Source organism: Peromyscus maniculatus, chromosome 3 (assembly GCF_049852395.1).
Source record: "Peromyscus maniculatus bairdii isolate BWxNUB_F1_BW_parent chromosome 3, HU_Pman_BW_mat_3.1, whole genome shotgun sequence".
Classification (NCBI taxonomy): Eukaryota; Metazoa; Chordata; class Mammalia; order Rodentia; family Cricetidae; genus Peromyscus; species Peromyscus maniculatus.
In genome coordinates this window covers 141,989,297-142,017,227 of record NC_134854.1, presented here as the reverse complement: position 1 = coordinate 142,017,227, position 27,931 = coordinate 141,989,297, and the positions used below count along the sequence as shown (strand labels likewise).

Here is a 27,931-nt window from a genome sequence, read left to right as displayed (position 1 = left end):
CTAAGTAATTCTTTCATGCGGTTCTGTCCATTGTCCTTGATATATAGTTGCCAGGTTTTAGTCTCTCTGGGAGTTACTAGGACACATGACACTTTATTGGCTACCTTCACTCTTGTTGACTGCTTCACCATATAAAGCTAATTGCTCTGGCACCACTGATTTGGGCCTGGAGATAGGCCCACACTTTGATTTGGCGCATCTTGGATTCTAGCAGACCTAGCAAACATCCACTTATCTGAAAACTAACATTTGTACATACTTTCAAATGTCTCCTGAATCTTGCTGGAATCTGGTTCCCACAATGACAGTTGCCAGTGCTCTATCCATATTCCATTTATAAGCAGGCTGTCTGTCCCTTGTTGTATATGCACTGTCTCGACTCCTTTGCTAGAGACATTTTACTTCTTATTCAGGAGTAGAATGTGCCTTTTCATTTTCACTTTACACTTTTCTCTCGTAGGCTGTGGGGCTGGCCATGGCCCACCTTGGAACAAATTGTGTATTGTCCTTTCCTCCATCTCTCACAGCAGCTCGCTCAGTAGAGTATGAGATGTGTTATTTGTGGTACTTAGTGAGCTCATTGCAGCCCTTTGTTAGAGACTGGGGCATGCAGGTGCAGAGTACTCCCACTTACTCTAACTTCGCTTTCAGTACACACACTTTCATCATTTCTTCCTCAAGGAAATACAGTTTGAGTGTCAGTTCTTCCCTTACCAAGGGCAGATCATTTGACTTGTTAGAAATGTTTGTCTTCTTTTTCCTGTCTTGAAGATTCTACAAATGGTTGTAAATCTCCTGCTATCCATCTAAATGATGTCATTTATTTTTATTTAACTTATTAAGTTTTAAGAAGAACTTTATTAATGTTATTTAGAGGCTTGTCAGACTTTACTTTCTTAAAAGCTCAGATTGTTGTTTTTTTTTAAATTCTTGGTCTTAGGCCTTGACCTACCCATTAGAGCAACTTTTTTTTTTTTTTTTAGTTTTTTGTTTTTGTTTTTACATCTCAACCACTGTTTCTCTCCCTCCTCGTTTCCCAGTCCCTCTCCTCCTCACCCCCTCCATCCACTCCTCCTCTTCATTTTTTTTTCATAAAAGGGCAGACTTCCCATGAATATCAACTAGCCATTGGTATATCAAGGGTATATCAACTTTTTATGAAGACTAGCTTTCATTTATTCTTTGACAATTTAATACATGTATACAATTTAACTTGATCATACCTACTACAAGACTCTTCAGTTCCCCTTCCTCACACCTTCATGTCCCCACACCCCCCACTGAGTCCAGTTAGTGCTGCCTCCTGGAATGTTGACTTGGTCTTTTATAAGTAACCATTGTTGCAGTGAGTTCATGAGGGCAACGGCCAAATCAAGTCTGAAAGACAGCAGTTCTTAGCACTCCTCATCTTCTGGCTCATTTGTTTTGTTTTGTTTGTTTTCTTTTTGTTTTTCCTTTGAGACAGGGCTTCTCTGTGTAGTTTTGGTGCCTGTCCTGGATCTTGCCCTATAAACCAGACAGGCCTTGAACTCACAGATCCTCCTGGCTCTGCCTCCTGAGTGCTGGGATCAAAGGCGTGCGCCACCACCGCCTGGCTTGCTCTTACATTCTTTCTGCTATCTCTCTATAAGTTAGTTTCCTGAGCCTTGGTGGGGTTGATAGAAATGTCACAATTAGGGCTGAGCACTGAATGGGCACATAGTCCCAACATCTGACCAGTTAAGAATCTGTTCATTAACTGCTGCCCACTACAGAAAGAGACTTCTCTGGCCAAGGTTGGGAGCAGCTCTGATCTAAGGCTGTAAATGTAAATATTTAGAAGGCAATTTGACAACATTTCCATTTATCAAAACAATAGTAGTAGGTTCCCCCTAGGGTCTTTGACCTCCTAAGCCATGAGTTTGGGGCTAGGTTTTCAGTGTGGAGCAACATAATAAATATGTAGATTCTTACCTATCAGATTTACTCTTGACTCTCTGTATTGCATAAAGAGATCTCTTCTAAACATAAGTACAACGGTGTAAAGAAACACTAAAGATCTAATGGGAACCAAACTTGATGAAAGTCACCAGTTTTTGATTTATTTTCTTTCTCTATAAAGAAAAAAAAATGTTGGATGAAAAATCTTTCTAGCCAGCCAAGAAAATAGAGCTTTCTGTAGACTAGTTACAGGTTTAAAGCCCTTCATTATGAATTAAATTTGGAATGGGAGTCTTTTGCCAATAAAAATAGTGGAGAATAAGCCTTTAAAGCTATATACATAATGTAGAATCCTGAGTTACCATCATTCTTCATTGTTTAAGAAATGATGACAAGAAAAATCTTTTCCAATATTTTTGATCCATGGTTTGTTTGACAGACAAGGAGTCTGTGGATTTAAAGGGCCAACTTTATTCAAAATTTAAAAATCAGCATGTATAACTGAACATGCAGATTTTTTCTTGTCATCATTCCTTAAACAATGCCAAGCATTTATATTGAAATAAAGTATGTAAAAGAATATGCATAGATTATATGTGTCTATTATACCATTTCATATAAGGGACTTGAATGTCCTCAGTATCCATGGAAGAGAGAGTCTTGGAGATTAGAACCAGCTCTCCACTGATAGCAAAGAACAGTTACACATCACAAAGAACAATTATTTTCGATTTAAATCTCGACTAAAGGACTATATTGCATGGTCTGTTGGTCTCATTTTTCACTTTCAGTGTGTTATTTTAATACACATATATATACATGTATAAGTAACTTTAGTTTCGTTTTTACTTGGGTACTGAGAGTGGCCACATTTGTGTATTTTCCTTTGTGTTCACTGTCAGTACTGACAGTGCCAGTGTTGTAGGTGGTGGTACGAGCTCTCAGTTTGTTCAGTAAGCTTCCCTATTTTGAACAGGACTGCAGGTGATGCTGTCACTGAAGTTCTAGAGCAGCGTGAGGAGTATCCCACATATCCCTCACTCCCCCTGAACCCTTGGCGGCCTCCCTCAAGTCTGTATTGACAAACGGCTTTTCACCCGTGCTCTCCTCCTTCCCCATTCACGCAGCTCTGCCCACTGCCCAGCTCCAGAGTCACTCCTTTGGTTCTTCAGCTTCTGTTACACACACCCTGGTCCCAATTACCACATCTATTAGTCATCTTCTACTCTATAAAATTCCCCTCGACTTCACACTGTAATTATTATTTTAGGAATTGGGGAATAGCTTAGTCTTTGATTCCATTTAGGGTCCCTTGTATGTTTGCAGTCAGGCTGATGACCAGATATACAATCATCTAGGCCTGACTTGGACTTTCTGAGAATCTGTTTCAAATCCTCGTATAGTCTTGGCCCTTCATAAGGTTACTTAGAATATGGCAATGGATTACCATAAACAAGTGAGGCAGGGGTGGGATTCCTCTGGATGAGATTCTCAGTGTCTGTAACTTAAACTCAGAAATTATATACCATCACTCTGCCTTGACCTATCACACAAGCTAGCTGTACAGTTTGGGAGGGAACACACAACACCAGGAATAGTTGGAGAATGGGATCATTGCTGGCCATCTTGAAAGTTGGCCACCATAGCAAATATTAGGAGTAGACAAAGTAGCATACTTGTGCAATAAGAGTGTTATTCAACAGTAAGTAGGAATGAACTACACATACAGAAGTAATACAGATGAATCGCAAAACAACAGCAAAACAGTCATGACAAGAGAGTTTATACTATGATTCTGTTTGCCTGTTGTGTAAGAAAGCACAGTATACATCAAAAGAGAACCTGTTTCTATTCTGTCCCCCTCCTTAACTTACTGGAGAGCCTGTGACTTCTATTCCTTATTTCTCTTCTAGTTTTAGAGTCATTTGACACATTTCTCACACAAGCATCAATCCAGTGTTGGCTTGGAAAGAAAGAGACTTTAAATTTGTTTTATTATTTTTTAGGTATGGATGGTTTGCCTGCATGTATATTTGTGTATCACCTGTGTACCTAGTGCCATTAGAGACCAGAAGACAATGTCTGAACTAGAATTAGAGATGTGAAGGAAAAACAGCATGTTCTCTGTATATGACTTAAACAGTTATATCTTTCCACTGTGTTGATACTGGGCATTAAACACAGGTCATCAGGCTTGATAGCAAGCACTGAGCCATCTCAGTGTTAGAACACATCTCCTAGGCTAGCCTCTGACTTCTGGTCCTCCTGCTTCCACCTTCACGGTACTGGGATTACAGCACATGCCACAACACCCAGTTTTAAGATTTGATTTTCTATTGCACATTAGCAACTATTAGCCACAGAGAGAGCCAGTAAAATAACATGCTAGTGGTTACAGGAGTAAACTGTGTAAGTGAGGGAAACTGGAAAATCGAGTCCACAGGACTTTGTGACTCCATTGCCAATACACAGGAGTAGAAATAAGGAGTCAAGAATAGTTGACACTTTAGGTTGAAGAACTTGAAGAATTATGACTGTTAGTAGAGGTAGACATATATGTCGCGAGTCCTGTTTGGAAAGGTGAGACCTGGGGAAGCAAGGGACCTCACAGTGCTCTTCCTGACAGCAAAGTTGACCTCATCCCCCACTGTCTGTGTCTCATCCGAGAAGAGAAACAGCAGGACAGTGTAGAAGGACAACTGCACAGTCTCACGTGGGGACTCACTGGCTGTCACTGTCCTCCTTGTCAGAGGTCTCTGAAGGAGTGATGCCTCTTCTTGTCTGGTAAGCAGAGCCTGCAATCGCTTGTCATTTGCTAATAAGAAGAATCCTTTCCTTTGAAACACCAGGCTTACTTCTGTTCTCTTTCTATTTCCTCCTCTTTCTTGGCTTAACTGTTTTTCTCTGAAATAGTTTCTGCAACACCTTGTCTAGGTATTAGCATGCAACTCTGTCCTAGTTGGCTTTACTGTTACTGTGAAGAGACACCATGACCGTGGCAAATCTTACAAAGGAAACATTTAGTTGGGGTGGCTTGCTTATAGTTTCAGAGGTTCAGTCCATTATTATCATGATGGGGAGCATGGCAGCGTGCAGACAGACATGGTGCTGGAGCTGAGTGCCACATCTTGAAGACAACAGGAAGTTGACTGACTGTTACACTGAGGGAAATGTGAGAAAAAGAGACCTCAAAGCCCATCCCCACAGTGATGCACTTCCTCCCAAAAGGCCACACCTCCTAATAGTGCCACTCTCTTTGGGGGCCATTTTCCTTCAAACCACCACAAACTCTTAGAAGAAAAGGCTAACAGAATAAATACTGAATGCCTTTTTCTCAGGAATATGTAGGTATGCATTTATAGCTTTAAGTAAAGTTTTATTTCAGCCAGTTACTTCCCTCTTTTTCTTTTTCCTTCCTTCTTTTCTTTCAAAACAGTGTTATTCTTTATGCTTCTGGATTTCAGACATCCTGTGACAGAGTAGACGAGAGAAGACATTTGGTGTAAAATGTCTTCCACGGCAGTGGAGAGCTTATTCCCTTGCCTTTTCATCTTCTCTCAAGAAACACAGCATACAAAAGCTGCTCCCAAGCAGTCACTTGTGTGATCTACATAGCATCTCATGCCTGTGAGAGCCCAGCCTGACTGTGCAAGGAGCAGGTTTTGCATCTGGTTTTAAATAAATCTGGGAGCACTGAACCTTGGCCACATTCCCGTCTTTTAGGAATGAAGAAGGAAGTTCTTGATGCTGATCTTCAATCACTTATGTGGTCAAACATATAACCTTGGTCTTTCTCAGATCAGCATCTTTGTATTTATGTACTCGTTCCTTAAAAGTACTTAAAATACTTCTCTGCCTTAATTATGGATTCATATATGCTTTATTATGATTGCTTTTACATTGTAAACATGTCCTAAATATCAGGTAGGAAAGATTGTCTCATGCTTTAAAAATCTAACTAAACACGTATCTTTGCCCACATCCATAATACAGTCAGAATAGAAGGTTTTTGTGATCAAACGAATGATGTATAGATGCTTTAGTGTAGCCGGAGGTTTTCCTGTGCCCCACCCAGTCCTGCCTGGGCAGCAGCCGTTTTTATAAAATAATCACTCAGAGGCTTAATATTAATTACAAACTTTTTGGTGTGTGGTTCAGGCTTATTACTAGCTAGCTATTACATCTTAACCCATTTCTGTTCATCTGTATTTTGCCACGTAGCCGTGGTGTTACTGGTCTGCTGGCATCTTGCTCCTTGGGCGGCTGGATAGCAGGTGTCTCTCTGTATCTTTGCTTGGATTTCCCCCCTGGCTATAATCTGTCTTGCCATAGGCCAAGCAGCTTCTTATTAACCAATGGTAGCAACACATTCACAGCAAAGAGAAAGACCACCAACAGCACTTCGTTCTTTCTGTAGGTATGACTATGTTGTAGTTTCTCATCCCTTCTTTCTCTTCTGAGAGCTGCCTTGCAGACTTGTCAGTCACGTAGAGTGCTTCATGACATATAAAAATGACTTATTCTTAAGGTTACCTTAGTCTGTTCAGGCTGTTATAACAAAATAATCAACTGTGTAATTATAAACAACTAAAGTTTGGAAGCCTAAGACAGGGCTTCAACAGCGTCACCATCAGTGGAGGGCTTACTCTGCCTTCCATTTGTCCTTCTTGCTGCCTGCTCACAGGGCACAATGGATGGGTGAGCCCTTAGCCATCTAAGAAGAAGACTAGTATAAGACTTTAGCCTCCTAAAAGCCACCCCCTCAGTTCTTCAGCACTGTGGGGAAGGTTCCAGATGTGAACTTTAAGCAGTTACAAATATTCAGACTATAAGAAAGGTCACTGGAAAGCATTCTAGAATAGAAAAATTAGGTATCACAATTTGTCGATACAGATTCTCTTTCTGTCATACACTGGAAGGAGCAACTGACTTAAGTGTGTGTGTGTGTGTGTGTGTGTGTGTGTGTGTGTGTGTGTGTGTGTGTGTGTGTGTGTGTGTTAGGTTAAAATATAAAGAACTTGAGTGCCCAACAATATAGGATTAATTAAACAATCCATTCTGTACAACCAGGAAAAATTAGGAATAAGGCAATGAAAATTAATGATTATCATCATCAGACTAATCTCTAAAAAATGGAGAAATTAAGGTTCACAATTTACCTTATAATGTGCCTAAGGTTAGATAACTAGTTTATGGAACTAGAATTTAAACTAACTCAATTTGGCCCTAAAGTTCTTGCCCCCAGGCACCTTTAGGTAGTTCTGTAAACATTGGGGGGGGGTGTAGTAAAAATGCTTTTAATTCACCAAGAAATGTGTTCGAGATAAACCGTCAAATTTTGACAATCCTAAATGAGACAGTGTCTTCTGCCAGAGATGAAAATACCCTGCTTAATAGAGTGGTGTTTCAAGTACCATGCCTATAGAGATAGGCACCAAACAGGGGTAAATTAGAAGTGTTTCCTTTTATGTGTTCACTACTAGGAGGAAGCTGAGTGGATATACTTAGTGTTTTAGTGTCTGCTGCTGTGTAAAAGACCATGGCACAAAACAGGTAAAAATACTGTATAAAGTGCTGGCTTTGAGACTTATCTTCCCTGCACAGTTACCTACCTATCTTAGCTCAAACGACCATAACAAATGCTGTAGAATGGGTAGCCAAAATAGTGCTTATCTGTTTGCTCACGGTCTAGAGGTCTGAGGTGAGGTCCAAGATGGAGCACGATCTCTGCTGACTCCTTTCCTGGTGAGAGCGCTCTTCCTCACCTGCAGAGGCTGTCTTCTCTGTTCACATAGAGATCTGTGACTCATTTGCTCTTAGAACACGGCCATAGTCACAAGTTAAGAGTCAATCCTTTGACTTCACTGAGTCTGAATTGGTTCTTAAAGACCTTGTCTGCAAATGCTGTGACCTTGGTATTAGGGCTTCAGTATTTGAATAGCTTTGACTACACCCTTGATGGTGTGCTCCCAAAGTCTTTGTTGAATTGATTTTATTGTAGACAGGACTGGTTTTGTACTCATGAAAGTCTTTAAGGTACTTGTTGCTCTACCATATATTATAGGGATTTTATCTCAATTTAAACCATGAATTTCTTTTCAGACACAAAATCGAATGAAGCTAATGGCTGACAACTATGAGGATGACCACTTCAAATCTTCCCGTTCCAATCAGACAAACCATAAACCCTCCCCAGACCAGGTAAGATTGTGCTGGAATATCTCATTCTTTAAAAAGTATGCTTTCATATCCATGTATTTGGTGGTAGCATATTGCAAATTCTAGGTTATAAATTTAGAAGAAGAATCTCAGCTTTTTCTCTAATAATTCCTATATAAGAAATTGATGGTTCTGAATATCTTATGAGCATATGCTTCATTGTTTATAAGAACTATTATTAAATATTTGCATTGATGAGAAAAAAAGAGGAGTCCTACTTTTATTAAAGAATCGGTTCCTTGTTAGGAAACAAGACTTTTCTCAGGCTCTGCAAGGCACAGCTCAGGATAGAAATTACTTCTTGTTGAACTGCAGTTATATAGCCTGCCCATCTTCTGTGAAAGGTACAGCTGAAGGCTGGGATTTACCTAAGTGCTCAGTAGCTGCCCTAGCATGTGCAAAGCCGTGAGTTGAATTTCCAGTACCACAAAAAAATTAAAGGTGATAGATGAAACTTAATTTCTTCCCTTTGTTTGTTTCCTGGTGGGCCCCTTCAGCATGACATTCTCAAGGATGTTGTTGCTTTCAGCTTGCTATCAATACAAAAGAGATATTCTTGAAACTGAAGGGAATCACACTCAATTGCAAATTTTTTAAAGGAGAAAAAACCCTCCTAAGATCTTGAAAGTGATGAACAGAGGAGAGCATTGAGCAGATTACCTCATATCTCTGTGCTCAAATCAGTTCCAACATCTCTGTCACACCCAGTCTTAAAATACATAAAAAATAAAGCTAAGGGGAAAACAATAGCCAAATAATTACATCCATATGACTGCAAAGTCAAGGAAAACTCCCCTGCTAAACATCTCTGCCGAGTGACAACTGTGGCATTGTCTTAGAAGTAGCCATAGAAACTGGGTCGATGAAAGAAGCAGCTGATATCCAAATTGTTAGTCTAAGACCCAGAAGGAGTGCTTGCTTCTATGTGATGTCTAAGCCAGCCGAGACACACCTAATCCTTCAGAGGGGAAACAGACTCAGCCTTCCATACAGTGGAGAGCTGTCTGCTTGGTATCCCCTACCTCCAAACCACTGTTTGCTTCGCCTGCTTCCTGCTACTGGAATCCAGACTAGCTAGCCTCTGCAGGATGTGTCAGGTATTTTCCATGGAGCAGGTTTAGATAGGAGGTGGAGGTGATTGGAGTGGGGAGAAAGGCAACAAGCAGATCCTACAGAAAAGCTCTGACTTGATTAATGTTTCACACCCAGCTCTGGGAAAGGCAGAAGAAAAACATGGAACCGTAAACTAATTACTAATTTGTAATTTAGAGGACTAGAACCTAATGTAAAGAAAGCCAAGAACTTCTTTTCTGCTACATTATGTTTGTGTCTTTGTTTTAATACTAACCAACTCTTTTTCATTCCCATGCTGCCCTGGGGCATTGTTCCCATGTCATCTCTCCCCGTAGGATGAGGAGGAGGGTATATGGGCATAGCCAATCAGATGCTCTTAGTTCAGCCATTTTGTTCAGAACGGTGAGAACAGCTTTCCTTAACTACAGAAATGATTTTCGTTTGTTTCCATTTCTCTTTCTCGGTGATCACCTTCACATCTTGCTCTGTACAGTCATGAACCCTGTGTGCTCCTGCTCCTTCACTTTCACGTGATTCTTGTGTGGATTGCTGTGCTTTTGACAGAGTGGCTTTTAGTTCTTTCTGTGTGTTAATGGTCACGTTATAATTTCTTTCTGTACATTTTGGGCAGAACTTCCAGGGCATATAACCAAATTTCTACAATTAATGATTTTATTGCTAAATCATCCTATCTCTAGTGACTTTACAGTGTCCTGGTTAGTAACCTACTGCAAATTGACATGGGAGGCAGACAAATGTGCTGCTATTAGCCTATGTTAGAAATATACTTTATGATACTTATAAATATATAGTCTGTTTTATTTTTGTTTTAAAATCACTGTGCTGTGAACTATATTGTACCTCCTCACATGTTCTCTCTGCCTATGGAAGAATATGCTGGATTCTGAGGGTCAGGACCTAGGATGTCCCTAGGGCTTTGACATTACTCTTAGAATATCAATAAAGAAAAGGAGGAACAAAGAAATAAAAGAGGTTTTTTTCTTTCTTTTTTTTTTTTTTTTTAGCAAAAAAATAAAATGTTTTAAATTCCTTTTCATAGATTGCTGCTATGGTCAGCAGCTGCCAGGACACTGTCTAGATTCCTCTTAACAGGCCAGTTGGCTGGAAAACAGTCCAGCTGTGGCGGTGTCTTCCTTTGATCTGATGCCCTTGAGGTTTGACTAAGGAAATCAGTTTCTAGGAAAGTGATCATTGTGATTACTAAGCTCACACATCTTGGTGGCCTTGCATCCGCTGGACACACTGCCCATGCTTATGTTGACCTCACTCCTTTGGAGTCATTTCTCCCTGAAATGTCTGTGTCTTGATGTTAAACTGCTCAAAAATGTAACTGTGTCAACCTCTGAATATTGAATACAGCCAAGAAGGATAAGAGGTAAGTTGTTTAATGGCCAGCTTGCCATATGACTTTTAGCAGCAGGTGTGAAATATGCAGAACCAGAAAGTGTGTAGTATATCAGAGAAAGCTAGAAATCAAAGGAAATCTGTGTCCTGATTGTCTGCACACTCCAGAAGCATGTATTTGTCACCATGCGGCATGTAGGAGTCACACAATAGCTGTAGTTTAGTAGTCATTTGTAAACGAATTTGATTCTACCTTATATGAACAGAGCTGTTTTACCTGTAGCCCTTTTTCTAGTCAATGATAATAAACACATTGTTTTAGGAAACAAGGTTACTGGGTACTTTCATCAGGAGATTGAAAAATAAACAAGCCATCTCATGTCCTGGGCCCAGAATCATACATGTCTGCTGCTATGACGGAGCGGCCTCTGTAACATGCTTCCTCTGCTCTTGCACTTACCCTTTCCCAGCTGTATTCTTAGGGATCACCTGCACCTGCTTCTGCCAATGGCTCCCACAGCACCTGTGCAGCTAGCTCACCAGACCTGTTGTTTTTACAGTACAAAACTTCATACCTTCTAAACTTTGCCACGAACTGTATATGGTAAAACAATTTACCTAAGAAAAAGCACTAACAAGGACTGGGGTTACGATGTATGCATATACTACCAGCATTTGGAAAGCTAAGGCAAAAAGATTCCATGTTCAAGGCCATCTTGGGCTATATAGCAAGACCGTGTCTCAAAAACAAGATCAAGAGTTGTATGAGTGATCCCTAAAGCACTGCAGGAGTCTTGGCTTCTTTTTCTCCTGCATTCATTTCTTTGTTGTTTCTACAGAGAATAGATTTTCTCAACAAAATTGTGAATTTGAAAATGATATTTCCTTACCAACTTAAGAACTTAAGGTTTTGTCTAAAGCGTTTTGTAAGACAACACTCATTGCTGAGGCTTGAGCCTAAAGTAGACACCAGAAGTGATCAGAGCTGAGAGGTCTGAGTTGGGCCAGACTGGAGACTGCAGAGCCTGAGGGTTCTGTGTGAAGCCTTGAACAGTCTCTGTTCAGTGCTCACAGTAGCACCTGCTGCTGAGTGTGGCCTCTCTACTCTGACTTCCCTGTATGAGGCAGTGGTGGTAAGAAGTAGAGAGGTGAGGCCGGCTGGCGGTAGCTCACACCTTTAATCCCAGCACTCGGGAGGCAGGGCCAGGCAGATCTCTGTGAGTTCGAGACCAGCCTGGTCTACAGAGCAAGATCCAGGACAGGCTCCAAAACTACACAGAAACCTTGTCTCGAAAAAAAAAAAAAAAAAGTAGTAGAAGAAGAAGAAGAAGAAGAAGAAGAAGAAGAAGAAGAAGAAGAAGAAGAAGAAGAAGAAGAAGAAGAAGAAGAAGAAGAAGTAGTAGTAATAGTAGTAATAGTAGTAGTAGAGAGGTGATGTGACTGCAAGGCCGGCACTAGACACTCCACTTAAGTCTATGGCCTAGGGAGAGTGGGGTCACCTCTCTGCAGTGGTTTCTTTATCTAGTGCAGGAGTTTCTCAGTGCTTTGTGTTAATGTACGATACTGTCAGCAGTTTCTTGCATCCCTAAGCACTGTGCTTTGTGGATGCTCTTACCATTTTGCTGCTGTTAATTTAGATCTCAAATCATTAAATTCGATCTCACTCCCAGAATAACTTTTCAGTGACTTAGTTACTATTATTGGAAATACCATCATCAAGTACATTGCTTTCATTTCAGAGGTAAGACTATGGGGCTGGGAGATTTGGAGGTTGTGACTCAAGGTTCCCAGGCATTTCTGTGTTCTAGGATGAGTAACTAGAAGCCGTTCTTAAGTGGTAACCAAGATAGATTTTGTTACCAAAAGTTTGATGCCACATGTGTTGAGGAATATTTTCCTTTGGGAAGTACCTTGCCGGCTGGCAAGACTGCTCAGTGGGTGAAGACACTTGCTAAGCAAGCACGGCATCCTGCATTCTGTCTCCTAAGCCCACATGCGGCAGAGGGAGAAAACCAACTCCACAAAGTTGTCTGCTGACCTCCATATGTACACCGTGGTGTGCACGTGCACAGACAATGGCGATAATAATAATTTAAAGAAGACACTTTGAATTTGTTAAGAGATTTCCTGTAACATATACTTGGTGGCATTTTCTTTAAAAAGAATACATTCAGTCAGTATCAGTGACATGTTTGCCTACCATAGGACATCAAACAGTACAGATTTGACCACCTCAGCCACCCTAGTGGAGAGTACCAGAACAAAAATGTATTGGCTAGTTTTATGTCATCTGAACACAAGCTAGAGTTATCAGAGATGGGAGAGCTTGAATTGAGAAAATGCCTCCATAAGATCCAGCTGTAGGGCATTTTCTTAATTAGTGATTGATGGGGGAGGGACCAGCCCATTATGGGTGTGCCGTCCCTGGGCTGGTGGATCTAGGTTCTATAAGAAAGCAGATTGAGAAAGCCATGGGAAACAAGCCAGTAAGCAGCACCCCTCCATGGCCTCTGTATCAGCTCCTGCCTCCATTTTACTGCCCTGTTTCAGTTCCTGTCCTGACTTCCTTCAGTGATGAATAGTGCTGTGGAAGCATAAGCCAAATCAACCCTTTCCTTCCCAACTTGATTGTGGTCATGGTGTTTCATTGCAACAGTAGAAACCCTAAGACAAAAGGTTTCCTGTCTGAATTAGCTTGTTCATGCTACTCTCTGTCCCTTCACTTTATCTTTCTTCTTCCATGACAGAACATAGGACCTGAATATAGCAATATCAATATGATTACTTTTGCATTCCTGTTATCTAGAACAATGCCTATGTATAATATGCCCTCAGTTTAAGAGATAAATACATACACACAAATTAAAATACATATGATTATAAAATAGAAACTATACATAATATATATAAATTATCTTCTAAAGATCACAAAATCCAGGGAAGAAGAAACAATTTACATTGAAATGAAGTATACAGAAATGGCTTTGAACCACAGTACTGGTGATATCAGCATCACTATTATTAAAAAAAGCATGTAGCCGGGCGGTGGTGGCGCACGCCTTTAATCCCAGCACTCGGGAGGCAGAGCCAGGCGGATCTCTGTGAGTTCGAGGCCAGCCTGGACTACCAAGTGAGTCCCAGGAAAGGCGCAAAGCTACACAGAGAAACCCTGTCTAAAAAAACCAAAAAAAAAAAAAAAAAAAAAAGGCATGTAGACCAAAGGCATCTGGATAGCAGAACCTCAGAGAAATGTTGGAGATGTAAGGCAAAGCTGTAAAGAAACTTTTTGACTCCTGTAATTTCATTCTAACTATAGCAGAGTGAGTATAACTCAAAAATATGTTCTGATTGCCACCTGAACATCTAAGGGTAAAAACTTGTCTTTGTGTAACCTGTGGCTCATAGCTGTGAGACTAGCCATTGGCTCTTTAGGGACTTCGCCCTGAAGAAGTTGGCGTGGCTAATCTGATGTAAGGCCTCTCTAGTAAAGTAAGTCCTTATCATAGGCCATAAAAGTCAGTCTTGCTGCGGAAACCTTCAGTGACTAAAGTGTAGAAATGGGGTTGTGTGTGTGTGTGTATTGAAACAGTATGTTTCAGAATAAAGTGAGAGATGCTGCAAGTTAGCACTGCTTTTGAGATTGTTTTAGAAGTTCCTTTATTTCAGTTGCCTTTGGGTCTGTTCTTGTGGGGTATTGACGGTGTTCCCTTATTCACTGGCCACTGTCTTGGTTAGGATAACTGTTGCTGTGATGGAACACCATGACCAAGAGCAACATGGGGATAAAAGGAACTGTTCCACATAACAGTTCATCATGAAAAACAGTGAGAAAAGGAAGGAACCTGGAGGCAGGAGCTGATGCAGAGGCCACGGAGGGGTGCTGCTTACTGGCTTTCTCTCCATGGCGTGCTCAGCCTGCTTTCTTATAGAACCCAGGACCACCAGCCCAGGGATGGCCCCACCCACAATAGGCTGGGCCCTCACCATCAATCATTAGTTAAGAAAATGCCCTACAGGCTTCCTACAGCCTGAGACATTTTCTCAATTGAGGTTCCCTCCTCTGATGACTCTAGCCTGTGTCAAGTTGACATAAGACTAGCCAATATGACACATACTAAAAGTATTCTAGTTGCAGTAGTTCTGCAGTTTGTAAGGCTTCTAAATCTTTAGAAAGTCTGTAGACAGAGGTGTCTAAATAAGTCAGCAGAATTGAGCAGTGCAGTGCAGGAGTGTCCAATCTTTTTGCTTCTCTTGGCCACATTGGATGAAGAATAATGGTTTTGGGCCACACATTAAATATATGAACAGCATCAAAAACTAATAGGGGTGGTCTGTGTAATTTTTGTGATATTTACCACTACAAATAACCAAAAAAGTATTCACATAGTCCCAATTATATGGCACCTCATGCAGAGTCTTTTAAAATCATCAGGTACTTTCCAAGTTTGTAATCATCAATGAAACAAACATATATAATAAGCTCCATTGATTTTTTTTTTTTTAATTACAAAAGTAAAACTATAGCTAGGCAGTAGTGGCACACACCTTTAATCCCAACACTAGGGAAGCAGAGGCAGGCAGAACTCTGTGAGTTCAAGGCCAGCCTGGTCTACAGAGTGAGTTCCAGGACAACCAGGGCTGTTACACAGAGAAACCCTGTCCTGGGGGAAAAAAAAAAAAAGTAAAAATATGTTACAAAACTAGTTGGATGTTTGGCCTTGTGTTTGAGAAACAAATGCATCAATATCTGGTTACATGATAGCAGTTGCAGTTCTCAGTGTGTGCTTCCTTCTGTGGACATACGTATACTTATATATGCATGTATGCACACATGTGAGTTCACACATACATGTACGCACATGAAGGCCAGAGTTTGACATTGGGCATCTTCCTTCTTCCATAGCTCTCCATTTTATTTATTGAGACCAAGTATTTCAGTGAACCTGGAGCTCCCTGACTTAGCTAGTCTAAATAGCCATCTCCTGAATGCTGAGGTTTTAGATCGGCTCCCTCTCGGGTTTTACCTGAGTTCTGAGGATCCAAATTCCAGTCCTCGTATTTATGGGTGAAGCTTTTATCCCCGGAGTCCTGTCCCCAGCCTTTGGGGTCCTTCATTGTAAAAACAGTTGTTCACAAATACAGGGCTGCCATTAACAGAGATGGCCTGGATCAGGCGTGATTGTGCTGAGGTGCACTTGTCTGTGGGAAGGTGAAACCTACACAAATGAAGTGAAGAGACACGGTCACAGTGTCCTTTAAATTGAATGTTGGATTGCATTTCTACGTATTCCATCAGAAAATTGACAGGTCCACGGAATTTTGCTATCACAAATCTACCAAAATATTAATTATTTTCCTGGAAATCTTCAAATCTGCTCTCAAGTTTTTGTATCAAATTGAAAAGCAAGCTACGTATTTCCACTGTCCACAGAACTGTCAATGCATTGAAATGCATAAAATTGCCTTGATTTGAGCTTGCATAATTTCAGTTCCATTTGCAACACTATTGATTGGAAATATTACATTGACAAATTGATTTTTATCATGAATTTAACTTTGTATTTAACTCACTTAAATAAGTAGTTAAAACCATTAGAAATGCTAAATATATAAGCCAGTTTTCACATAGAATTCTGACACAAATTTAGTTTATGATCTCACAAACAAGATGTTGACGATCATAAGAGCTTTTCAACATTGGACGTCAATTTAACCATCTTATTTCTAAAAAGTAAGTGACGTTGACATAGTCTGCATCACTCAGTGCTATAAGGGAATTCTTAGAATTGGTGATGATTTAATCCTTTGGCCATTATGAAATTCACAAATAAATATGAAACTCACATGTAAGTTTTCTTGATGGAAGTATATAGTGTGGCAAATGCATCATCTTTTAATCTTCCAAGTTTCTCTCTCTTACCTGCCATCCCCAGGGCGTTGTCATTAATGGTCTGCATGTTGACAAGTGGACAAAGACAATTAGTTTAACATACGTTTTTACTGGGTTTTTTTTTAAGTCATTGCAATGTAATGTCATCTGCAATGTAATGCAATCTGTAATGTCCTGGAACTCTGTTTGTCCAGTCGGTCTTTCAACTCAGAGATCCAACTAACTCTGCCTCCTGAGTCCTGGGATTAAAGGCTGCGCCATCATCACACCCAGCTCTTTAATGGAACCTTTTAAGGAAATGTATGACCTTGTGTTGGGTTATACTCATCACTATCCTTAACCACAGGTTAGACACTTGTGAACTGCAGTATTTGTCAGCATGGGGAAAAAAAAAGGTGCTTCTGTAATTGTTTTGGAACAATACTGAGACGGAGTTTTTTCTTTTATCATAGCTTTTATCGTAGTCTGATCCTGTATTTTCAAAAGTTGATTAAATTTTTTAATAAGAAAGTTCTCTCCTAAAAACTCTTAGAACTTGAGCCAGAAAATTCTCAGAAAGCAGGAGTTCCTAGCTGTAGAGAAATGGGAAGGAGAACAACACATTAAAAACTTAGGTGGGCCAGGTGTTTTCATGCCTCTTTCTATCATATGTATTTTCACAGGTTCCCTGAGACAAGCATACTGCCTCCCCACCTTTATAAAAGAGAAAACAGAAGTCATAAAAGTTAAACAAGTTTCCATGATTACACAACTAACAAATGGGACCGATTTAAACTCGGGACAAGAGTGCTAGAGTCAGGGGTGGGTAACTCAGTGAGAGAGAGCACTTGCCTAGCTCTCCTGTCTTCAATCCTCAGCACCATAAAAACAAGTAAACAGGCAGGCAGATCTCTGTGAGTCTGAGGCCAGCCTGGTCTATATAGTGAGACCGAGTCTATTATTTTAAAAAACCCAAACTGCAGGTCCCATCCTTTTCCCATACTATTATACCAAAAAGAAAAGGAATCTCCTTCTCTTGAGTCTAGTACTTTGGACACAATAAATACTATGTAGGGACATGCTGAATAGAATTATATTCCTAATTGGGAATTTCTTCTGTAGGTAATCTAAGGCACCTTTTACTGAAAGGAACTTGGTGGCTTTTGACATTACTTCACTGGTATTTCCTTAATAACTGTAACTACCCAAGATCTGAAAGAAAGAAAAATGGAGCCATAGATTAGGAAGGGAAAATAATTGGGACAGAGAAAGTCAGGCAACATTTGAGTGAGTAGAGGAGGAAAAGAAAATATTTTGTATAGGAACTGTCTTGAAGGAGCTTCCAGTCTAAGAGCATAAAGAAGATGACATACAGGGACTAGTGAGACAAGCTAGCTGAAGCAAGAGCTGCCTCTTTTCATTTACTGCATGAGTATTCCACACCTCAGCTGTGTCCTGCCAGATCCAGAGACAAACGGCAGGGTTGACCAGTACAGGTGCATAGTGATCGTACAGAAGAGTCAGATAGGAATGAGCCTCTTGGAAACTGTCTGAAACCCCAGCGGACAGCCTCCTTAGCTCCCTGCTGCTTCAGGATCCTGATGAGAATGTGGGAACCAGATAGGCTGGTGCTAAGCTGCTGTGTACCTCACACTCTGTATTCCTGGAAGAAGTGGTAGTGGCAGTGGGGACACAGCTCTGAGACCTGTGATCAAGTGAACCCAGCTAGGTTTCAGATTTCCATCACAAAAATAGAAGAAGGTCAGGACCTGTCAGGATGAAGCAGATCTGGAGTTTATAGAGAAAAAGTCTTGGGCTGTAGAGAGAACTCTGATGGGGTTTGTTTGTTTGTTCATTTGGTATTTGTCTCTGTTTTTTAAAGCCCTTCTGTACAAGCACAAGAACTAAAATTTCAACCTCAGCACCAGTGTTTTTAAAAGCTAGACATGGTCCCGCACATGCCTCTAACCTCAGGACTTGAGGTGGGCTGTGGCAGAATTGCTGGGGCTTACTAGCTGCCAGCCTGGCCAAAAAACAGAAGACCAAGTTCAGCAAGAGACCTTGCCTCAAAGAAACAAGGTGGGAAGTGGTGAAGGACACTGGACACCTTCTTCAGGCCTCTGAATACACTCATGGGCACCACACACTCACAATGAAAAAAGACCTTAACATGGTCTAAGTATGGATGTTGAAAGGGGCAAGAGGAGGTAGGTTAGCTCTAAAAAAGGACAGCTGGGCTGGCAAAATGGTTCAGTGAGTAAAAGCACTGATGCCAGGCCTGACAACCTGAATTCACTCCCATGACCCACGTGGTAGGAGAGAACTAACTCCTGAAAGTTGTCCTCTGACCTCCACATGCAGACCATGGTACATGTAAGCGTGCCTACACACACGAAAAGAAAGGTAGTTCTATGATAGACAGTTGGATAGATTGATTGATAGATAAATGATAGGTAGATAGATGGATAGATACACAAACAGACAGATGATAGATAGATAGATGGCTTAGGGGTTAAAAGCAAAAACTGTTCATAGCACCCACAACACACAGCTCACAACTGCCTATAATTCTCTCTTCTGGCCTCCGCTGGTGCCTGCACTCACATGTGCCCTCTCACACAGATGCACACGTACACAGAATATTAAAAAATTTTTCAAACAAATATAATAAAAAGTTTTTAATTTAAAAAAAGGACAGTTGTGGAACTTGAATGATAGCTGTTGTTGAAGTGCTTGTCTTGAAAGCATGAGGGACCTGAATTTGATCCTTGAGAACCAACACCTTTTAAACTTTTTTTTCTTTTATTAAATTTATTCATTTATTTTACATCCTGACCGCAGTTTCCCCTCCCTCTTCTCCTCCCATTCCTTCCTCCCTTCGCCCCTGCCCTCCCCTCCCCCAGTCCACTCCTCTGTTTCTGTTCACAATGGGGCAGGCCCCCCATGGGAATCAACAAAGCATGGCACATCAAGTTGAATAGGGCTAAGTTCCTCCCCTTGTATTAAGGCTGGGCAAGGCCACCCAGTATGAGGACTAGGTTCCCAAAACAAAAGCCAGCCAAAGCATTAGATACTACGGTCCCTGCTCCCACAGCTAGAAGTCCCAACAGTAGACCAAGTTACACAACTGTTGCACATATGTGGAGGGTCTAGGTTGATCCCATGCAGGCTCCCTGGCTGTCGGGCCAGACTCTCTGAACTCCTAGGAGCCCAGGTTAGTTTTTTCTGTGGGCTCCCTTGTGATGTCCTTGAGCCCCCCCCCCCACCTGCTTGTACAGTCCCTCCCCCTCCCTCCAGCAGGACTCCCCAGGCTCGGCCCATGCTTGGCTGTGGCTCTCTGCATCTGTGTCCATCAGTCACTGCATGAGGCTCTCTGATGACAGTTGGAGTAGTCACCGTTCTATGAGTACAGCAGAATATCGTTAGGTATCGTTATGTTGACATCTTTTTTCTCCAGTCATGTTTGATTCTATCCTAGGTCTCAGGGCCATCCAGCCTCTGGGTCCTGGCTCTCCAAGCAGTGTTAGGGGATTGCCTCACTTTTGTGGTATGGGTCTGAGGCTGAACCAGCCATTGGTTAGCCACTCCCACAACATCCGTACCACCCTTACCTCCCCCCTACCCACTCCCACACACATCCCATAGGTAGGACAGACTATAAATCAAAGATTGCATGGCTGGACTGGCATCCCAACTCCTCTATTGGAAGTCCTGCCTGGTCACAGGAGATGGCCAGTTCAGGCTACACATTCACCATTGCAAGGAGTCTTAGCTAGGGTCATCTTTGTAGATTCCTGGGAGTTTCCCAGAACCAACATTTTTAAAAAGGTGGAGTGGGTTAGTGTGTGCTTATAATCACAGGATTGGGGTGGCAGAGACAGGCAGATCCCTGGGGCTTGCTGACCAGCCAGCGAACTCCAGGGTAGTGACAGACAAACTGTCTCAAAAAACAAGGTAGCTGGTAACTGAGATTGCCCTCTGCCTCCACATGGACATGCACACATGTGTATACACAAACAATTGTTCACACTCAAGTGTGGGCATGGGCTTCTCAAGGGAGAGTTGTGCTTAACAGCAGCTGCTTATGTGAGTTTTGCTTTTGAAGTTATATTTTCATATGAGTTAAGAGACTGAAGTAAAAATACTTTAGTATATTTTTTTTTTTTTTTTAGGAATTGCTTTCCTTTTAAGAGAGAAATATATATGTGGATATGTACACATGTGACTGCAGGTACCTTCAGCATTCAAAGTGTATTGGATCCCCTGGAGCTAAAGTTACAGGCATTATGAGCCACCTGAAGTGGATGCTGGAAACTGAGCTCCAGTCCTCTGCAAGAGCAGCAAAAGCTCCTGACTGCTGAGCCACAGAACTTTTCTGTAGTACATGAGATTATAAAGTGGCTAGTGAGATGCATTATAGAGGTTTGCGGGCAAGAAATAAGGACTGGAGAGGTGGTTTAATGGGTGAAATCCTTGCTCTGCAAGGATGAGGACTTGAGTTTGGATCCCAGCACCCACGTAAATGCCAGGCATGATTTGTGTCTGTAACTCCAGTGTTGGGGCAGGGAGGAAAACAGATAGATCCCTGGAGCTCTCTAATCAGCCAGTCTAGCCAAACCAGTGAGCTCCAGATTTAGTGAAGAGATCTGTCTCAAAAATTAAGGTATTTAGGATAAAGTAAAACATCCATTGACCTCTGGGCTACACATACAAACAGTATACATACAGAGCCAGGTTTGGTGCACACACCTTTAATCCCAGTGCTTTGAAGGTGATAATAGCATGTGGATCTCTATGAGTTTGAGCCAGGCTAGTCTACATAATGAGTTCTAAGATAGCCATGGCAATTTACCCTAGTGGCCCAGGCTCCCTCTTGTGTCCTGTCAGATATCAAAGTCCAATTTTGTAAGAGCTGTCTCCATCCTCCTAATTTTTGAGTTTAAGAATGAGATCCCTTGAGTTATAAAAAGAAATTTAAAAGCATATTTTTAGTTGTATACTGAGACTATAGCAAAACAGGAGAAATTCCAAAAAGGACTCCAACTAGATTAGAAGGAAACTTTTACATGATTATATGTGATTATATGAGCAGTTCCCGAAAGAAAAAAACAGTAAAGCAAACCAAAACATAAAGTCTGGTCAGAGCTACTGTTTACAAATGGAACTACCTTGGTGCATAAGCCTCTACAAGCAGTTGAGAACATTCTCCATATCCACAAATCAGTATAGCTGGAGAAATAAGTTATGAGTCCTGTCATGTCCCCAAACTTACTTGGAAAGACTGCCAGTGTCACACCTTGTCTTCCTACCACATAGAAGGCAAAAGGTTTTCCCAAGTAGGAATTCCCAAAGCTTGAAACTGACTCCTAATCATTTTACTTTTGAAAGCTACTTATTAAAGGTTAGCCTGTCTTTTGATGTCAGGTTCCCTTCCACACTGGTTACTATACAAATGCATTAACAAAGTTCCTGCTTTATCAGGTAAGGTAGAGAACAAAACTCTCATATCAACAAGAAAAATAAATTCTGATCTGCCACATCAAGAGTTTCCAAGGCACTTTGGTGGTTATCTATATTTCTGTGGGCCAGGGCTTTAGAAAGAAACCCCAGACAGCTGCTTTTTAACTTTTTAAGTCACCATACAAAGGAGTAGGCTTCATTATGGTGGTTTCTTACTGCACATCGTCATACTTTGCTTTTATTCGTTGCCCTTCCCCTTAACACCTACCAGTCTTTCTGGCTCTTTTTCTGCCCCTCTTCTGCTTTCATGTTGCATGTGTCCCATGGCCCTCTCTTCCTCCCTCTCCTCCTCTTTAAAATTTCTTCCTTCTCTCTGATTGTCCCCATCCTGCTTTCATGATCTACACACACATGTGCATGCACAAACATATATACACACATATATAAGTGTAAATCAAGAGTCTGCATGTGAGAGAAAATGTGGTATTTGTTTTGGTAATACTGGCTTATTTCACTTAGCATAATGAGTACCAGTTCCATCCATTTTCCTGTAAATGTCATGATTTCATTTTTTACAGCTAATAAAATTCTGTGTCACATTTTCTTTATTCACTCATCTGTTGATAGATTTCTAGGCTAGTTCCACTTCCTAGCTATTGTAAATAGTGAAGTAATGAATATACATGTACAAATAGTAGTTCTATTTTTAATTTTTGAGGACCCTCTACTCTGACTTCCATAATGGCTGTACCAGTTTACACTCCCACAACCATTGTATAGGATCCCTCTCTCCCTACATCTTCACCCGTATTTCTTGTCATTTATCTTTTTGAAAGCCACTCTTACTGGGTGAAATTGATTCTCAAAGCAGTTTTAATTTTCATTTCCCTGATAGCTAAGGATTTTAAACTCTTTTCAAATATTTGTTGGCCTTTTATATTTCATCTTATAGTCTATTTATTGAATGGATGACTTGAGGTTTTGTTGTTTAGTTTTTGCAGTCCTTGTATACCTGTTGGATGTGTGGTTGGCAAAGATGTGTTCTGTTCAAAGATGTGTTCTGTCTTCACTTGGCTCATAACTTCTTTTGCTGTACAGAAGCTTTTTAATTTCACATCACCCCACTCCTCAGTTCTTGAGATAATTTCCTGTGTTGGGGGGTCCTTTTCAGAAATTCTTGCTGCACCTATTATCTTGAAGTACTGTGCTTAGCTGTACTTCTAGTAATTTGAAATTTTCAGGCCATTGGTTCATTTCTGATTGATTTTGTGCAGGGTGAGAGATGAAGATCTAGTTTTTGTTTTTCTGTGTGTGTATCCAGTTAACTCAGCATTCTTTGTTGAAGAATATGTCTTTTTCATACCTTTCTTGGCCATTATGTGGTATTAGCTGTGTGGGTTTATTTTTGAACTCTTAATTCCATTGGCCAGGTATCTGTTCTATACCGGTATCTTGGCAGGTTTTGTTGGCTCTGTAGTATTACCTGATGTTATACCTTCAACACTATTTTTCTACTTAGGATGGCTTTGGCTATTCTGGACCTTTTGTGTTTTCATATGACTCTTAAGAGGTTTGTTTTTTTTCCCCTGGCTCCATGAAGAATATAATTGGTGATTTGATGGTGGTTATGTTAATTTGTAGATCACTTTTGGCAGTACAGCTATTTTTACAGTATTAAGTTGGCCAGTCCATGAGCATGGACGGTCTTTCCATCTTGAAGTGTCTTCAGTTCCTTTATCGCATGTCTTCAGGAGGCCTCACCTTTCCTCCTAGATGTTCTTCTCTTCTCTGTCAGGAGCTGCCTGGGCTGTATAAACCGCTGTGGGGCCTTTTATATCTGAGGCGACAGACACTACAGTGTGCACATTAGCTTTTATAGCAGGAAGATAGAAAACAGAAGAGAAAAGAATTTCCAGTAATCTTGATACACTCTCAGTTGTCATTTTGCTGTATCACTGTTCAGTAGTACTGTTTTTCTTAAGAGATGTCATCGTTGTGATGTGCGCACAATGATGCACCTACACTTCCTACTTTCCTCTTTAATGAAATGTTGCATCTCATCTATGAAACTGAAAGCAGTCTTTCTTTAACTTCCCTTACGAGGTATTTACATAGTTTCTATGGCCTTTTGGCCTGGTGGTAACGAAGGTACTTTGCCTTTAGACCCCACTCCTCAGTTCTTGAGTGTAACTGTATAACTGCCCACAAGTCACTTAACATCTTTGAGCGTCCATCTGATTCTCCTTTGCTAAGTCAGTAATAAAACTTGTGTGGTGAACTAGAGAGAGAGTCCTGAGAAGGGAGAAAGAACTGTTAAGGGAGATGAGAAATGCAATAGGAAACCAACTGGGGGAAGAAATGGGAACAAAGGAGAGCAAAGTATAATGGTCTGTACATTCGAAGATGCTAAGATGAAACCCATTACTATAGGTGCTAACCTAAAATAAATAAATGAATGAATACATCTTCATTAAGGATATTGTGAGGATTAATGTCCTCACTTATTTCATGCATGTTACTTACCCTTTGCCAGGTGCCCAGGGAGTGGTCAGTAGTAGCAGTAAGGACAGCATTGGTGGTGGTGGTGGTGGTGGTGGTGGTGGTGGTGGTGGTGGTGGTGGTGGTGGTGGTGGTTGTTACACAGCTTTCAAATAGTCATGCTACTGTTTGCCTTGTCCATACCTCCTGTGCCCTGTTATAAAATGCACTCTTCTGATCACCTGCAAATCCTAGACCTGGTAATCAATTGTTCTTCTTGAAAATGTAATCATAAAAAGTGCTAATCTGCCGGGCAGTGGTGGCGCACGCCTTTAATCCCAGCACTTGGGAGGCAGAGGCAGGCGGATCTCTGTGAGTTCGAGGCCAGCCTGGTCTCCAAAGCGAGTTCCAGGAAAGGCGCAAAGCTACACAGAGAAACCCTGTCTCAAAACCCAAAAAAAAAAAAGTGCTCATCTTCCTGAGCCTCTGGATTAATCCCCGGAGAGCTCGACACCACCTCAGCAACTCCATTGCTTTGTCCTTGAGGAACTGCAGTGGGTTAGCTGCAGGTACTAGTTCCTGCCTAATTACCTCCAAGAAGCACCCACAATAAACAGATTTTTTTTCCTTTTCTGGAGTTTTCTGACTAAGGAAAATATTCATGCAAGAGCAAAAAATCATTTAAAATGTTATCACCTCTATATACTGCAGTTCACAGACACATCCTGAATTCTTGTGGTTGTTGCTGCATGATTTAAGGAGATTTTGTCCTTTAACTCACTTGATTTATTTCTTGGACAGAAGTGACAGTGTTTTAAACATCTCTGAAGTATATGCACTCAGATTCATGAATTCATATCATAATGACGAGTATTTGACTAATAAAGAAGGTACCCTCCTCTTCCTGGTATTTTTTATGACTTGGGCATTCTTCCTAAACAACCAGATATCCTTGACATTGTGCAAAATGAAACCTTTCACATTCTAATTGTTTTTCACCATCGTCTGAGAATACTGAGCCCCTACCAAACTCATAAATTCTTACTGAATGAAAATATTAGCAGAGTTTGTGATATATCGCAGTGGTTCTGGATTCAATCCCAGCACTGTCCCGTCCCCCTCAAAACAAAACAAAACAGTTTTTGCATGTATTTTACTTAATTTTATGCAGGAGTACCATCTGTTTTTAATGTTTTTGTTTCTCCCCACACCCTAACAAGTTATTATCTAATCTGACACCACTTACATGTACATGCCCTACGCTGACCAATCCTGTTCTTATTGCACTTTCTGTCATATTGTATATTAAGTTCAGCACCCAGCCCCTTAGGTTATCATCCAGTAAAACTCTTCTAACGCTGTTTTGAACAGCAGGTCTACTTGTCTATAATGTGGTGTTGTCTTATTTGGTGATGCTGTAGAGGGTTGTTAGTTGACTCCTGTCTTCTCTGCACTCTTAAACAGCAGTTTTGTTGTTCAAGCGGGCCTCCGTGGTACTGCTTTTGTTAACTTGTCCTTGACTCACACAGTTTCTTTTCTGTACATCCTCTCTGTTAGAATTCTTATGTATTTGTGGTTAAGGGAACATTTTTTTAGACACAAAACTGTATGATCAACCAAAACAGAATAGCCCTTCTCTGTGATGTCTCTTCCTCTTCCTGATTCTAGGATGAGACCATGTTTCCAGCTGGGTCTGGCAGTCAGTGTTTCTGGGATAAATTAAATGAGCACAGTTGATTGAGGTGTAGCTGGACTGGATCACTGCCTTCCCATTATGCCAAAAGATCAAAGCAGTATACAAATAGCAGCTTTGTCTAGAAAATATTCAAAGCAGATGACTCATTCTTCCAGTGAAAATTCAGGTTTTAAGGCACAATACTTGTTAACAAGACTTCATTGAAAGATGGTCAACTCTGACTGTTTCTTCCTAGATTTCAAGACTGGAATCACACACTTAGGCTGAGGAGGTGTTTGGCAAGCTTAGAACAGTCTTCAACCACCTTGCCTGAGACTATGAAATTAGCTATTCAGATTTGCTTTTGGCACTCTGTATATCAAGTGGAAACATCTTAAATTTAGTCATATAGTCATTTGGTTGGTTGGTTAGTATTTTAAAATCTAGCATTCATATTGTTATATCCTCTAGGAACTGAATCAGAATATTTAGTACTGTATTCCATGTTTTAACAAGTTGAAACCATATTCTGCACATTCCTTTGCCATGTTTATGTGGTTTAAAGCTTTTAAATTATTTTGGTTTAAAACTGATTGAAGTGAGAAATAAAATTAATTCACAAATATTTCCTGGGCATATTCTGTGTACCTATGATGTACCAGGTTTTTGGAGAGTAATAAATGTCTCAAGACCATTAAACAAACACTACGCAATAGATTTTCTACAGCAAGGAAAATGTTATAATTTGAAGTGGGAAACCCTAGATTCCCACAAGAGACTCAGTAGTTCACAGGGAATATGATACTTGAGCTGACTCTCAGAGGAGCAACAGACATTTACCAGACAGATACTACTTTACATAGATAGTATTTGCAAAGCACAGAAGCATAAACAGCATAATACAGTTAGTGTCTTCTCTATAAGAGTTCTCTGTGACTAGTTCTGTGGGTCTGTAGGCATTATCTTTTCCTATGCAACACATTACACCAAAACTTGGCAACATAAGGGAACAATAAACATTTATGTGTTTAGAGATTTTGTTTTATTTTGTATATGTGAGCATTTTGCCTACATGTATACATTGTGTGTGCCTTGTGCCCAAGAAAGGACAAAGAGGGTGTCAGATCCCCTGGAATGGGAGTTCAGACATTTGTGAGCCTCTATGTGGGTGTTGGAAACCAAACCCAGGTTTTCTGGAAAAGCAGCAAGTGCTTTTAACCACTGAGCCATCTCTCCAGCCCCAGTGAATGTATATTATCTTTGTTTTCTGAAGTACTGCTTCTCACTTGGGAATCTCTGATGTGGGGTAGAGGCAAGGTGTCACTGGGGACTGCATTTATCCACAACCTTGACTTGGGCTGGAGCATCCTGTTTGCATCCACAGTTAATGCTGGGCTTAAATAGGAACCTTTGGTTTTTCATCTTCTACTGCAGTGGCTTTGTGACATGATAGCCGACTCAACCTAATGTTAGTGACCTAAGAGACCAGAGCAGGCAAAGTCATGCTGCCTTTTATGATCTAGTATCAAAAATTATCATCTTCTCTACCTTGCTTATCTTCTTAGAAGGGAGTTACTAAGACTGATCCACATTTAATGGAACAGAAAGACTTGGGCATCAACTTGTGGAAGCATGAATACCAAACATATGAACTTACTTTTAAATCACAACAGGGTGGCAGAAAGAGGAATAAGTCTCAGACTTATACAGTCATTAGCAACAGGTTGTTAGCAATGACTTTGCATGGGGCTAGGAAAATGGCTCAGTGGTTCAAGTGCCTGCCACTCAAGTGTAAAGACTACATTTTGGATCCATTGAAGCCCACATAAATGCTGGAAGGGATGGTGGCCTTCTTATAATTCCAGCCTCAG

The 27,931-nt window shown here is 40.8% G+C and overlaps 1 protein-coding gene across 10 annotated transcripts in view; it reads left to right on the top strand.

Moving 5' to 3' along the window:
* Nucleotides 1-27,931, top strand: part of Erc1 (ELKS/RAB6-interacting/CAST family member 1) — a 332,548-nt gene that overhangs the window by 258,974 nt on the left and 45,643 nt on the right. For 6 of the 10 annotated variants that reach the window (XM_076567798.1, XM_042273983.2, XM_042273981.2 and 3 more), the window contains one exon: nucleotides 8,023-8,121. In XM_076567798.1, the coding sequence (XP_076423913.1) occupies nucleotides 8,023-8,121 (99 nt within the window). Of the gene's footprint in view, nucleotides 1-8,022; nucleotides 8,122-9,548; nucleotides 9,616-27,931 lie in introns of all 10 variants that reach the window. The other 4 variants (XR_013050122.1, XR_013050121.1, XR_013050124.1 and 1 more) reach the window with 1 other exon arrangement.